We start from the raw sequence: 15,501 nt of genomic DNA, 5'->3' as shown, positions 1-15,501 counted from the left end.
GGCCAGTTGGGCCAATCATGATATGGCTTGGTGGGTAAAGTTGCTTGTGGTGTAAGCCTGGTAACCTGAGTTCAATCCCAGGAACCTGTGTAAAGGAAGAAGGGAGAACTGATTATACAAAGTGGTCCCATGACCTCTACAAGCATGCCATGGCACACATGACCATACACATATGCAAACACACACACACACACAGAGAGAGAAACAGAGAGAGAGAGAGAGAGAGAGAGAGAGAGAGAGAGAGAGAGAGAGAGAGAGAATACATAAAAATTAAGTGGATAATCCAAAGGACCCTATTTAACTCCGAGAGACCATTCTTCAGGGTTATTGCAAGGATGCCCAGATCAGGCACAACAGGAGAAGGAAGTATGCTCTGTTCCAATGGCCTGTGTGTGTCCCAGGGATGGACCGTGAAGATTTTGCTTCTATAGAGAGAAGTCAAGAAGGTCAGGAAGAACTGGGTATTTGGGGTATGGGAAGACCAGCAACATTTGGATCAGGCTAATGGGACCCCTGAAGTCAGCCCAGCCTCAGGAGAGACTTGAGAAGGGGTGACCGGTGGCTCAGATGGAGGATGTGCCAGGACCCAGGGAAAGGACAGAACCTTTATCAAAATTGGGTATATTATTGCTGTGGTGTATCAGTGGTACAAACAGGTCAACTAATCAATTATGAGACAAAAATAAAAAAGGATTTGGAAGCTCTGGGTCTGAATTTATCCTAGTCCAGCAAAGGAGATATTTATGAGTCTTTTCTGATTCCTATGAGGATGGGAGTTCCTTATTTTTTGGAGGGGGGATACTGGGGTGTCATCATTTGCTTTTTGTTGCTATGATAAAACACTGTCAAAAGCAACATGGAGATGAAAGTGTTTCCTCGGCTTATACTTTCAGGTCACAGCCCATCATAAAGGGAAGTCAGGACAAGAACTCAAGGCAGGAACCTAATATAGGAACTGAAGCACAGACCATGGATAAGTGCTGTTTACTGTCTTGCTCTTTGTGGTTTGCACAGCCTGCTTTCCTATTCAATCCAGGATCATCCGTATAGAGGTGACACTACCCACAGTGGTCTGGACCCTCCCATGTCAATCATGGGTGAGTCTGATGGAGGAAATTTCCAAGTTAAGATCTGTTCTTCCTAGCCTCCACTCTACCATTGAGCCGTCTCCCCAGTTCTCTTTTCCATCTTATATTTTGAGATAGGGTCTCACTGAGTTACCCAGGCAGGTCTTAAAGTTGCAATTCTCCTGTCTCAGCCTCCTCAGAAACAAGATTAACAGCACTGTACCGCCATGTTGGCTAGAAGAGAGATCATGGTGGTGAGTCACTTCCTAGAACAGAAAGGGTAGGGGGGATTTCTTTACCCTGGCTAGTGTCCAGAGTCCCAGCCCTTAAACAGAGTTCATCATGGCCTCTTCTCGTTTTGTAATTCACTACTACTCAGTGCCAGGCTCTCCCAGGGACCTTTTCTGAACTAGGTAGATCCTGAGTTTGTGTTCCAAAGTCTTGCCTATGAAGATGCCTTCAAGGTCATTCTCTACCCTGAGAAAGTGTGGTCAAGGTCAACATCTCACACTCCGTGCTCACACTCCTTTCCCCAACTTCTGCCACACAGCAACTGTTGTCAAGGTTCATCCATGTTGGTAGCTTGTATCATTATTTTGTTACATTTTTATTAATCGATTATATCCCCTTTTATGTATAGACTACCTCTGTTTACCCATTCATTGGGTGGTGGGCATTTTGTCAGTCTCCTTTTCTTGTGGTCTATTGTGAACAATGCAGCTATGGACATCTATGCGTACTCTATGTGTTCATTTTTCTTGGGTCTACACCTGGGAGTGTAATTGTCCATCTTACCTGTAATCACAGTATTTAGGAGGCAGAGGCAATCTGATTGTCATAAATTTGAGACAAGCCATCTTGCCTCATCTGTAGTGTGAAACCCTGTTTTGAAAAAAATAATTAAAAATTTAAAAAAGGACCAATAAATATCTTTCTCACCTGTCTCTGTGCTTCTGGGGGAAACATATACCCTGGCTTGGTGAGGGCTAGTACCATACAGAACCAGGCCATGCCAGAATGGTAATCTTTCTGAAGAGGATTCACACTGGTGGCCTAATAGCAGTGCAAGCCTTTGAGAGAAACCAAGGCTTTAAGTTCCAAAGCCCCCAAATATCACGCTGTGCTAATGGTAGCAGGAACAAAAAGTGAGATGAACTATAAAATAGGTCCTCCCACCCCCACTCCATGAAACACTTGGCTTTTCCTGAAAACTGTTTCTAACATAGTAATTCTCAGGATAATTCATATCCCTTTTTGTAGGGCACAGTGTGGGATCAATCTAGGGTGATTGCTTGACCAGAGCCCTCAACCACTGACAAAAGAGAACCCTCAAGGCTTGCAGGAAGGTTATAAGACACAGCTAGAGGAAAATGAGTCTTAGTGACTCAACAGATAAACATGCTTACTGCTACTCATTTCCCGTGACGTAGTCTAGAGTCTGATTTTATGATCACGGTGACTTCAACTTTAAAATTTCAAATATTTATGTCCCACACTTGTGGGTAGAAGGCCATTTTTTTAGGATCCATAATATTTCCCAATTAAGTTGTATAAATTCTCATGTGAAACTCTGAGAGAAGTGATATTTTACACCTTGACATGAGGATCAGAGAGAAATGTGCTTAAAGCTTCCTGCAGCCTAGTTTCCTCTGTTGTCTCGCGGGCAGTGTTTGCAGACACTGGGCATACTGCCCTCTCTTTGCACGCTTTCCCACACTTGCAGAGCCAGCTGATCTTCATTCTAACCAGCAAAGCCTTTAGACAAAGAAATCTCACAAGAAAAGCAAGTAATTTCTTGTAGCAAAGATGGTAAACAGTACAAGACAGGTGTGGTGATTCATTCCCTTAATCTCAGCATTTGGGAGGCTGAGGCAGGAGGATTGCCATGATCTCAAGGTTGGTCTTGGATATATAAGGAATTCAAGGCCAGCTTGGGCTAAATGTTGACTCTGTATCAAACAATAAGAGAGAGGGAGGGAGACAAATAGAGAGATGGACACACATACAGAGACACACAGAGAGATACACACATGGAGATACAGAGAGAGGACAGACTGAGAGGGATATACACACACACATGCACACAGAGAGACTGATAGGGACACACACACACACACACACACACATACAGAGAGAGAAAGAGAGAAAGAGAAATAGGGAAAGACAGACAGAGAGATTGAGAGAGAGAGAGACTAGTCCTCCAGTCTTCCTTTTCCATGTATTCTCACTGACTGCTTACCAACAGCCCTTTCTTAGTTGTCTTGACTTTCCCAGCTATTTTCTTACTTAGCCATGAAAGAAACTCCCCAGGCTCTCTCTCTTCAGGGAACAGAAACCATCACAAACATCATGTAATGTTCAATTCATGAAGCAATCTCTCCTATTGCACTGGTTTGAGCTCACCTTGTGTTGTCTTGACTCTTGCAGGTGCTGATTCTGGTTTCGGTCATGGGCTGGCCAAGCACCTGGACAAGCTGGGCTTCACAGTGTTTGCCGGAGTGCTGGATGCAAAAGGCTCAGGGGCAGAGGAATTGAGAAAAACCTGCTCTGAGCGCCTCTCAGTGCTCCAGATGGATGTCACGAAGCTAGAGCAGATAAAAGATGCTCACAGCAAAGTCATGGAAAAGACACAAGACAAAGGTACTGACTTCCTTGATTCCTCCTCACCTCACTCACCAATGTTCATCTCTTGTCACCACCTCTGATGACCATGGCTGCTGACTGCACCACAGGACACTTGTACTGAGCCCATGACATGTGCCAGAGCCTGTAAGACACAAAGATGTCAGGAATTACTCAGATATAAGTTGTCTCTTCAAAGAATGTACAGAATTCATGTGCAGGATGTGTACGTAGTGCGTGCATACTCCTGTATGTGTGCATGCATACTCCTGTATGTGTGTGGGGGGAGGGGGTACAGAAAACAACTTTGGTTGTTGTTTCAAATGTACCACCCATCTGTTCTTTTGAGACAGGATCTCTCAGGAGCCTGGAGCTCACCAGTTAGGCCAAAGTTGGCTGGCCAGTGAACCCAAGGGATTTACCCATCTCTGCCTTCTCACTGCTGGGATTATAAGCACCTGTCACCATGAAGGCTTTTTAAGATGTGGGTTCAGGGGGATTAAACTTATGTCCTCATGCTTGCTAGGTGAGCACGTTACCAACTGAGCCATTGCCCCACCCTCTCTTTCAGCATACACTATCATCTTCCCTCCCTTGTCATCTTTGTCATTCTAGTCACACTCCTACCCCTGCTCTTTGCCTTCTTCCAGTAATATCAGCATGCATTGGTCTTTCCCAGCTTGACAAACAGCCATAGGACCATGCAGCCAAGTCACCATTAGTTTCCATTACTTCATGCCTGATCACATGAATGCTGATTCTCACACCTCCTTACCTGCTCTGGCCAAAGCTACCACTGTCATCTTGAAGGCCAAAGACCTTCTCTTCACTGTACTGTTCCAAGAGGACTTTCACTACTTAGATTTGGGGTCCCCAGACTCCCCTTTTTTCTCCAGCCCTCTGGCTGTTCTCTCTGCCTCTTGGATAGGTCTCTTCCTCCACGCCTCCATCAAATATGAATCTCCCCATTTGGATCAATCCACCCCCACTCCTGAATCAGACCATTCTATTATGCCAAGGGCTCTGTGTCCCCTGAACATTGATGGAATGTTTGAAAATACCCATGCTTGTCCTTAGAGTGGGGTACACACCCTGTGGAACCCAGTGTGAGATGAAAGTGAGAATCTCCTCATTGAGTAACTGATTGAGAAATTTAAGATGGTGACATTGGGGTGTTAAACATATGCGAGTCCCTCCTGACCTTCTGAAGTCCCAGTCCTATGGCCCGGGGGTGCTATGCCTGAGTGCCTCCAGGCCAAAGTTCAATTGTTGCAGCTTACTCAATGAGAGACTCAGGCACCAGCAAGGAGGGAGGGAAGGAGGGAGGGAAGGAGGGAGAGAGACAGAGAGAGAGAGAGATTGTGTGTGAGCACACACAGGTCAGAGGTCAATGTCAGGTGTCTTCTATCACTCTCTGTCTTGTGTCTTTGACATGGGACTTGCAATTTTGCCAGTCTGCTTGGCCAACAAGCCCCTGGGATCCATCTGTCCCCCCTCTCCCCCTAATGCTGGCATTACAGCACAGTTTTATGTGGGGGCTGGAGGCCCTTATGCTTATTCACTGGAGCACCTAACCTAACATGTCATCCCCCAGCCGCATCAGCAGTTTTAACTTCTTAAATCTCCCCAGGTGATGCTAATGTGTGGTCAGGGTTGAAAAACCAATTTACACTAATACCCCCCAAAGCTGTGCAACTCACCTGTCTATGCTTCCTCACATCTGGACCTAAACACACAAAATAATCTTCCAAGTATTTCCACTCATGTCCCAGAGGTTCAACTTCACTGTCTTCAGAGCTGACCTTGTTATCTTTCCTCCAATGCAAGCCTGAAAATCAACTTGCTTGCCTGCATACCCAATCATTTGAGCCAGGGGCATGGGAGTGGGTAGGTTACTGAGACCTCTAATTTGACAGTTGATCTCTCTGCCCTACTGGCCTGGAGTTCTTTCAGTTCTGTCCCCTAGATATTTGTCACCTAGCCTCTTTCCAATATCTTCAAAGTGCTGTGGTTCATTGTAAGCCTTCACCAGCTCCTGTGTGGGTACCCCAATGGCCTCCCTAATTGATTTCTGTGTGGGTACCCCAGTGGCCCTTGCCTGGCCTGTCTAGATATGCCAATAGCTTCCTCACTACCTGTATGGCTACCCCAATGGCCACTCTACTGCCTGTATGGGTACCCCAATATCTTCCCTGCTCCCTGTCCAAATACCCCAATGGCCTCCTGTCACTTACACTTCTCCATTACTTTCCAATGGAGCATAATCTTCATAACACACATCCCCTACAATGTCACCCATTTATTCTTTAGAACCTCTGGAATATGAAACCTGTGGGGCAAGTTACTCTGTGGCTATAATTTGCTCTGTACATGGCTCATTGTCTGGCCCTGTGTTTCCCCTTCTGCCCATGCACAATCTGAGCACCTTAACAAAGATTAAAGCTTCATGGGATAATGGCCTGTCAAACAATTTCTCTGTCTACTTGGTACATTCTGGAGCATTCCAGAACAGAATGGCATTCCCCATTGCTATAGTCCAGTTTCCACCTCCTTGATTTTCCATCTCTACTCCCACTCCCTATGACTATTGTCATTGCCCACAAAATCTTTGTGGCACATGTTCCTACTCCTACAGGCGGCGAGGTGGAGTGTTCACCCATGCCATCCTTTCCTAACTTTCCTGGTGAGCTGAGCTGTACTGCTTCCTTTTCCAGACTCATCATTATGCCTATCTTATTGCTATATCACCTCACTACTGTAATCCTGCTCCTCTCCCACTCCTTATCACCTTCCTTGAGAATAAGACCCATGAGCATATCAGAACTCACTCAGCTGCAAGTGACTCAACCTAGTGCAAATGTACTAACTGCAAAAAAAGAACCTGTTTACTTATTTTCTGGATCCAGGTTTCTGCTTTTGAGTTCTGTTTTCACCAGTGTTAGCTTTCAGCAGCTGGAGACTATGTGGGAGCCTTGGGCACTCCAGGTTCCATCTTTTTCTCAGCTGGCATTCCCAGTGAAAAGACCTATCTTGTTTTGTAGCTGAAGGGCTATTTTAGAAAGGGATGATAGATGAGTCTTGAACAAGGCAAGCCGTGCTCAATAAATGTTCCTGTTTCTCCAAATTCAACATCTAGAACTTTGATTGCTTACTCAGTGGGGTACGAAGAGATAAAGGAAGATTGTTAGTTATTGGGAATTATTTTTCAGCAAGATTAGCATGGTGACATCATCTTCTTTTTGAAAAAGTATTGTGTGTGTGTGTGATAAAGAGAGAGACAGAGACAGAGAGAGCAGTCGTGGACCCTGACCTGGGTGCTCAGAACCAAATGAGTCCTCAACCCCTGAGCTATCTCTCCAGGACCCTAGCCAGTCTTTTCTAGATAGTTTTATTGGCCTTATCTTTGATGACCCAATAGGACTGCACTCATCACTCACAAGTCTGACTTAATAATGTCTTATAGGAGACACTGGATGCGGAATGTTTCATAAGGTGCAGCAGGGCAGCACTGACTGTCTGGAGTGATGGAATGATGAACTCTAGAGCCAGAAATGCTGTGGTGATACCCAGGCATGAAAGGATACGGGAGCTCAATTTTTATTGCATGATCTCCTGTCATGGTTCAGTTAGCATCCTGAAAGGCAACTGTCCCCTGGGCCAGAATGGGTGGCCCACAGGCCTGCTCACTCCAGGTCTGAGTCAGGTTGCAAAAGGTGCCTTCAAACAACTCCTAATGACATTCCTCTATACTCATAGTTCAGTGCCTTGTTCAATCATCATAAGAGACACTTTCTCCTGTAGCAGATAGGAACAAAAACTGAGACCCATGACCAGACATTATGCAGAGAGTGAGAGACATTAGGGCACTCAGCCCTAAACAGGATGTCTTCATCAACTCCCTTCCATCTTGGAGGACACCAAGAAAATAAGGCCCTCGAACTCAATATGATAAAAGCTCATATGACCTCACAGAGACTGAGGTAGTATGCACAGGGTCTGCACCAGGTCCTTCCTGCATATATTATGGCTTCCAGTTTAATGCTTTCGTGGGATTCCTGAATGTGTGAAAGAGTGGGTCTCTGATTCTTGTGCCTTCTGTTTGTTTGTTTTGTCCAATTCCAATGTGTTTGCTTTTGTTTTACCTTACTATATTTTATATTTTGTTTTATTATTATCTTTTAGAAGTCTGTTTTCTAATGAGAGACAGAAAAGAAGTGGATTTTGATGGGAGGGGAGGTAGGGAGAAACTGGCAAGAGTAGAAGGAGAGAAGGAGAATGTGTACATTGTATGAAAATAAAACCCATTTCCAATAAAAGGAAAACAAGAAATTAGGGGGAAATAATGCGATGACAATGGCAATGAATTGCTCCAGGGCATAGCAAAGGGCTGAGCGTCTAATTTCCTATAAAAGTTCTTCTTTTTAAAGGCAAGTTCTCACCAGGAAGTCTAGCCTGACCTCAAATTCAGAATCCCCCTGACTCAGTTTCCAGAGTACTAGGATCACAGCATGAGTCACCAAAGGCAACTAAAGTAAGATTTCTTTACATGTGAAAACCAACCTTTTAGCCCAGTACCAAGATGTATTCTGTTGAAACTCCAAGTCCCATTAAAAATTAAAGTCTGGGTCTGCAGAGATAGTTTAGTGGCTGAGAGCCCTTGCTGCTCTTCCAGACAACCTGGGTTTACTTTCCAGCACCACACCATGGCTCAAAGCCATGTGCAACACCAGTTCCAGGGAGTCTGACACTCATGTCTGGCCTCTGTTTCATTCACAGAGTGTGCAAAACCACACACGCATGCACACACACAAATAAATATTTCTTTTCTTTTTGTGATGGGGTCTTAGTTATCCCCAACTGACCCCAAACTCTGTGTATAGCCAAGGATGGAACTGAACTCCTGATCTTAGCTCCACTTCCTAAGTATTGGGATTATGGGTATGTACCTCCATGTCTGGCTCATGTCTGCTGAGGATAGAACTCAGGGCTTTATGCATGCTAAGTGAGCACTCTACCCATTAAGCCACTTCCCTACCCTCAAGTTTCTAACAAGTTCTCAGACGTCACTGCTCTTGTTGGGGGTGGGTGGTGGACCACACTTTGAGATCTACTGCCTCACACCATGCTGGAGTTCCAGGAACCTAGAGGATCTGTTCAAGTCTGTCTAACTCAACATCCTTGGATCCTGTCACCCCCGTTCTTCTCAGGCCTCCCACTTGTGTTGCAAAGCAATATTCTTCAAAACAAAGAGAAATGCCCAGGGATTGTTATTGGGTGCTGTTGTGGGCTGTGTGTTTCCAGGCTCTTGTTCTCTTATCTGAAGAATTGAAAACAAAAGCTCAAAGAGATTTTCAGAGAATCAAAGTAGTTTTATTGTGAGCAAAGTGACAGTACACATTACAGAAGGACACACTATCAACACTGACACTGGGCCACATTAGTGAAAGTACTCACAGGCCGCAGGCTACAGCTTGGCACCTCTTTTTCAGAGGCCTAAGGGAATGAAGGACTGGTTACTAAACAGTGTGGTTTGGGTGCCTCTCCGTTTTGATTGATAGGTTAGGTTATCTAACCACTTCAGTACTGTGTATGTCCCTTTCTGTAATGCATCTGATTTTTATCACAAACACACCCAATTGTAAACAGGCATAGAACAGTACATAGGGGACTCTGTATACACACACACACACACACACACACACACACACACACACACACACAATACCAGTTCAGGCGGAATCATCCTTTCTCGCCTGTACCTGGATGATATGTGGGGAATATACCTGATAGAAACTGTCTGAATATGATTGGTACCAGGGGTGGGTGTTAAGAGATGGAGTGTGTGTATCACCATTCAGGGCTTCTGAAGCTGTTCAATACATGGTTTGCAGACAGGTATGTGTGTATGTGTGTGTGCGCACGTGTGCGAGTGCGCGCAGACATGTGTAATATGTGCAGAGGAAACTAGGCCACCAGCCAAGTGCATTGTTACAAGAGGGGAGACCTGAGCAACCTAAAACTGGTGGAGAGCTCCAGGCTAAACTATCTCCTGCTTTGCCTGAATTATTGTATTCATTCTTTCCCTCTCTCTAGGAGGTGATTCCCGACTGGAATCTTGGCAAGGTTCAAACACTATTCATGTTTGGGTCCACTCTATCCCACCCCACAGGTTGATCTCATAGGCTAAGGAATAACCTGAGCCCTAAGGTTGCCTGAAGAAACAGAACCCTAATGTACCAGGGGGGTTCAACAGCACTACAAGGGGAAGAGACTTTCCAAGGTTGGTCCAGAACTCCAGTATCAACATCCCTTGGGATGTAGCAGAAAGGCAGATGCTCAGGTCCCACCTCATGTGCACTCAGAATTTCTGGTGATAAGACCAGCAGTGTGTCTGAACTAGTTGTGCTGTGATTCTGGTGTTCATCAAGGAGACACATTTTCTGGACCAGGAAAATAGGGCTCATGGTGTGGGACATTGCGGTCACTCCTGCTGTTGGTACTTTGCTTCTTGTTTTTAGGTTTTTAGTTTGCAGGGAAGACTGTCAGGCATCTCATCCTGCAGTGTGTTAACAGTGTTCTCACATACTCCTGTCAGCAGGGAGCAGCCTTTGAAACTTTAAGTCAGTGTTTTTATGTTGTTGTTTGTTTGTTTGTTTCTGTTTTTGAGACAGGGTTTCTCTGTGTGGCTTTGGAGCCTGTCCTGGCACTTGCTCTCTAGACCAGGCTGGCCTCAAACTCACAGATATCAGTCTGCCTCCCTCTCCTAAGTGCTGGGATTAAAGGCTTGCATCACCACCACCCTGCTAAGCCGATTCTTAACCTTCCTGATACTGCGGCCCTCTAATACAGTTCCTCATGTTGTGGAGATCCAGCCACAAAATCATTCCATTGTTAATTTATAACTGTAGCTTTGCTACTGTTATGAACCATAATGTAAACGTCTGAGATATAGGATATCTGATATGTGACTCCCACAGGGGTTGCGACCCACAGGTTGAGAAACACTGCTGTAAGGCCAGGCAGACTATAATGACACTATGAACTCACTTCCTGCTGTGCCAACTGTTCCCTTAAATGGTGAGTATCCGGCTTCCTGGAAGAACTGGGATGGCAGGGCATCTCAGTGAGTAAAGGTGTCCACAGCCAAGCCCGATGATCTGAGGTCAGCCACTACGATCCACGTGGGGAAAGGGGAGCACCGACTCCTACGAGTTGTCCTCTGACATCTGCTTGTACACGGTGGCATGCATGAACACCACTCCTGATAGCCTTCAAAAGGAGAGGCTCTCCAAAACTCTGTTTGCTATCACACACATTTTTTTTTCTCTTCACAGTACCCCATCATGGGGAGCTTTAGGAATACAGGAAGAGATCAAAGTTAGGAAGTTTATGCTCTGCCTGGAGCCTCCATTTCAAAAGGGTTTGATGGCTCTAGAGCTTAGTGCACGAAACTCTCCACGTGTTCCAGCCTCCCCCACCCTTACAGCTCATTCTTTTTGTCCCCAGGTCTGTGGGCTGTGGTCAACAACGCTGGGATCTTCCACTTTCCGATAGATGGGGAACTCATTCCCATGACCTGCTACAAAAAATGCATGGCCGTGAACTTCTTCGGAGCAGTGGAGGTCACCAAGGCGTTCCTGCCTCTCCTTAGAAAATCCAAGGGGAGGCTGGTGAATGTCAGCAGCATGGGAGGTGAGTCAGCCAGGTGGCACATGGTCAGGTGGTGCCTGTCACAAGATGTGGGGCTTTGTATTCTTTGCAGGCTATCCAAGAGCAAAGCGCACAAAAGCAGGGCTGGGTCACAATGAGTCAGTATGTGTCTTCACAGTTGACCTTTCTCTTCTTTCAAATTCTCTCATGCGAAAGAACTTCTCTACTTTCTGTTAATTACTGTGTTCATTGCTGGGGATTTGGAGACTCTTAGATGTCTTCATACTGTGACTGCTGACACGTAAACATTGCAGGACAGCACAGCTGATTGTATGGGTGACGCTGGTGCTTCGGGAAGCTTGTCTTTGGCCTTCTCAGGACATAGCTCACTGCTATTGCCTGTAAGCTGAACAAGTAAGGAACTCCAGTCTGGGTACACCTTGGGTACCCTGGGTCCATCCCCTAGAGCTGACTGTGATGTTGTCCTCACCTTTGTTAGTTGGGTCTAGGGTGTGTCAACAACCTGGTAGTCTCCTATTTCATAAGCAATGGCCTCTGCATGGGTTGTCACTCCTTGCCTTCTCCCATAGATGTTTGTACACAGGCGTTCCCCAGGCCTTCCTCAGCTTTGAGAGACCCTTCTGGAGTATTTCTTGGGTTTTGGCACTGGTGAGAAGGAAGTCAGACAGGTCTGGGCTCTGGACTCCCAGCCCCTGCCTTGTGAGATGGACCCTAGTTTTTCTGTTAGATTAGTTGATTCTAAGAAAATGTCCAACTATGTCTCTCTCTCTCTCCTTCTCTCTCTTTCTCTGTGTTGTAATGTGAGCAACTGTTCTAGAATTTCTTTGGGTGGAGGTCTATCTATCTATCTATCTATCTATCTATCTATCTATCTATCTATCATCTATCTAATTTCCTAGATCATTGTTGCTGTTTAGCAATTCCTTTTCCTGACTTTAATTCAGTCACTTTCTTAAAATTGGCTGCTGTGTGCCTTTGATTAGAGTCACTGACTGGCCCAAGGCATAATCAAGGGAAAGAGAGAGGGCTGAAAATGTTACAGGGAGGGGAAATAGATTGATTCATGATTAGGAGCAATTATTGTTTATCTTCTATGAGAAAACCAAATTTATTTCCAGATGTTTGCTTCTTTTCACACACTAATGGATCTAAAGGAATTCCACTTGTAACATCTTTGTATGGTGTATGTGTGTGTTTACTCATGTCTATGAGTGTATACTTGCACATATGTGTGTGTGCAAATATATATGGAGGCTGGAGGTGGTTTCCACCTTATCTTTTGATAGGATCTTTCACTGAGACTGGAGCTGACTGATTTAGCTAGACTGGTGGGTCAGCAAACCCTAAGGATCTTTTTTCTCTCTACCTTCCTAGCACTGAGGGATTTGCCATCATCATCCCCCCCCTTTTTTTTTAAGGAACTGGGTTTGAACTCAGGTCCTAATCCTTGCACAGTAAGAACTTTACCAGCCAGCCCATTTTCCCAGCCCCTAGCAAACACAAAACAATTTACCTTTGTCTTTGTTCTGAACTTGGCCTTTAGGTTTTCAAACTCTTTGAAAGCTCACCTCTCCCACTGTCATGGTATCCTCTGTTACCTCTATAGCAGAGCCCTCACTGCCCTTGACTCATCCATCCAGCAAATATTTACCGAAGTGACTAGTCATGGCCTTTTCCTTGTCCCATTGACCAGACTGCTTTTCTCTTTACTGTTTGTTCTTCCTTTGGGAAGTTCCTTCATTCGTAAGAGTGGTCTTTAACACAGAATATGTGCTATAGACTTAGTATCCAGCAGGAAACAGCACCAGTAAATAGGTGAACAAATACAGTTGGGCCTTGTGATGCCTAAGTATAATCCCAGAACAGGGAGGCAGAGGCTGAAGGATAATGAGTTCATACTGAACTTATTACCTCTATAATCAGCTTTGGTACCATAACGGTTCAAAATCAAAGTAAGAGCCTGGGGAGGTGGGCTCAGTCAGTAAAACACTTGTACAGTCATGAAGACCTGAGTTCGATCCTTAGACCCCAAATGAAAAAGCCAGGTGTGGTGGCATTACTCATAACCACAGCACTGAGGAGATGAGACAGTTGGGTCCTGGGGCTTTCTGGCCAGCTAGCATACTCTACTTGATAAGTTCCAGGCCAGTGGGAAATCTTGTCTCTCACACATAAAAGGTTATGCACCCAAGGCATGACATGAGGTTGTCCTCTGGCCTCTACATCTGCACACACTTGTGCCTGCAGACACATAAACATGCACACAAAGCAAAAATAAAAAGAAATGCAAACTTGTGAATAAGAGAAAAATAAGAATGGATAGGGTGCAATTTAAAAACTTGTAACGGTGGTGGGGGGTGGGAGGGTGGGAGGTGGGGGGTGGGGGGAAGCTGAAGATATGGCTCGGTGACTAAGGGTTCAGCTCCTAGCACCAATGTAGGGCAGTTCACACCCAGCTCCAGCAAATCTGACATTCCTTTCTGGCCTTCACAGGTACCACACTCAACTCCACACACACCCACACACATATACATAACTTAAAAAGAAAATAAAATCTTAAAAAAAAAGAAAAAAAGAGTTTACAACCTGTAGGCTGCTCTTCTGCTTGGCCTATGCTGATGGCTAGAAGTTCTTATTGTTTTCATAACTTTCCAGAATGTTAAAATGAACTGTGCACCTTGATCCTATTCTCAACCTCCAAGTATGCAGTTTTGCAGCCTGCCCTCCCATTCCATTCTCTCGGGATCAGTACCAGGTCATTGTGTCTGAAATCAACCCACTATCAGTCTCTCACACTTGTGTTTCTAACATCTCTGTGCTCTGCTGGCCTTTCACATCTCCAAGCACAGAGCCCTCTGAGTTTTGTCCCTCCCTGAGCCTCTACCAGATGTATGATGTGTTCCTTCCTCAAGTCCAGCTTTTTTGTTTTGTTTTGTTTCCAGACAGGGTTTCTCTGTATTGCTTTGGAGCTTTTTCTACCTGTTCTATAACTCCTTCTGTAGACCATGCTAGCCTCGAACTCACAGAGATCTGCCTGCCTCTGCCTCCCAAGTGCTGGGATTAAAGGTGTGCACCACCAATGCCTGGCTCAAGCTTTGAAGACCGTGTCTCAGAGAAACTCTAGGAAGAAGCACATTTGTGGGGCACAAGAGCCACCTGGGACATGGTGTAAAGGTCGTAGGATAGTAGCAGGAAATGAGGAGATGGGAGGCATATGCACATGGCAGGCCAGGGTGGGAGAGCTGTAAGAAGACAGAAATGCAGCATCCTGAAGACCCATTTCCCTCTGTATTAATTTGCTAAGGCTGCAGAACAAAAGCATGGCTCAGGACTGAAGGGTGGCTTAGACAGCAGGTGGGTTTTTGTTTTTTTCCTTTCTGGAGACCAGAAGTCCTAAATAAAGGATTTGTAATGTTCGTTTCTTCTGAGGCCTCTCTTGCTGGTTTTCAAGGTCCCTTTGTCATTTGTTTGCATTTGTTTCTATCTGAATGCCTGCTTTCCTAGTGTCTCCTCTTACGTAGAGATGCCATAAGTGTTAGGGACCTATTCTTATCCTAGCTAGGGGCCTATTTCATCCTAGTTAGGGATCTATTTCATTCTAATTAGAAACCTGTTTCATTCTTCTGGCCTCTGTAAATACCCATGACACTGAGAATGGGGGTTTCAGCCCATGAGCTTTCTTGGAAAGGGGCTTAAAATTCTGTCTGTAATGCATTGCCGAGGAACAAAGGAGTTCGCAGAAGCCACGAAGAGAGTGTCTTGGGCCATTGGGAGAATTTTGTGACATCATAAATATTTTGAGAAGAAAGAGCTAGCTTTGGGCCAGGGGAATATCCTTGTTTGTAGTCTGCGCTGCACAAGTTGAAGGTTGTGATTGGATTTTTGGAGCCAGAGTGGGAAGCCAGCTGTAGCAGCAAGTGCCCCTAATCCTAGCACCAGGGAGACAGAGATGGGCAGATACCTGAAGCTCATCTACTGGTCAGGCTAGATGAATGAGTGAGCTTCAGATTTAAGGAGCCCTTGTCTCAAAAAATTAGATGGAAAGAAACTGAGGGAGACCCCCCCCCGTGTTGACCTCTGTCTTCTATATGCACACACACTTGTGTGTAGTATACATATTTCCACTCACATGTGCAATTGC

The 15,501-nt window shown here is 45.3% G+C and overlaps 1 protein-coding gene across 1 annotated transcript in view; it reads left to right on the top strand.

Annotated features, from left to right (window-relative positions):
• The window catches only part of Hsd17b2 (hydroxysteroid 17-beta dehydrogenase 2), a 59,433-nt gene that overhangs the window by 31,112 nt on the left and 12,820 nt on the right, over positions 1–15,501 (top strand). The window contains exons 2-3 of the mRNA XM_051201490.1: positions 3,495–3,707; positions 11,196–11,381. Coding sequence (XP_051057447.1) covers positions 3,495–3,707; positions 11,196–11,381 — 399 coding nt within the window. The remainder of the gene's footprint in view (positions 1–3,494; positions 3,708–11,195; positions 11,382–15,501) is intronic.

Source organism: Phodopus roborovskii, unplaced genomic scaffold, assembly GCF_943737965.1.
Source record: "Phodopus roborovskii unplaced genomic scaffold, PHOROB, whole genome shotgun sequence".
In the NCBI taxonomy this organism is placed as follows: Eukaryota; Metazoa; Chordata; class Mammalia; order Rodentia; family Cricetidae; genus Phodopus; species Phodopus roborovskii.
The sequence above is the reverse complement of the archived record's forward strand: the minus strand, read 5'-3'. Positions and strand labels throughout refer to the sequence as shown.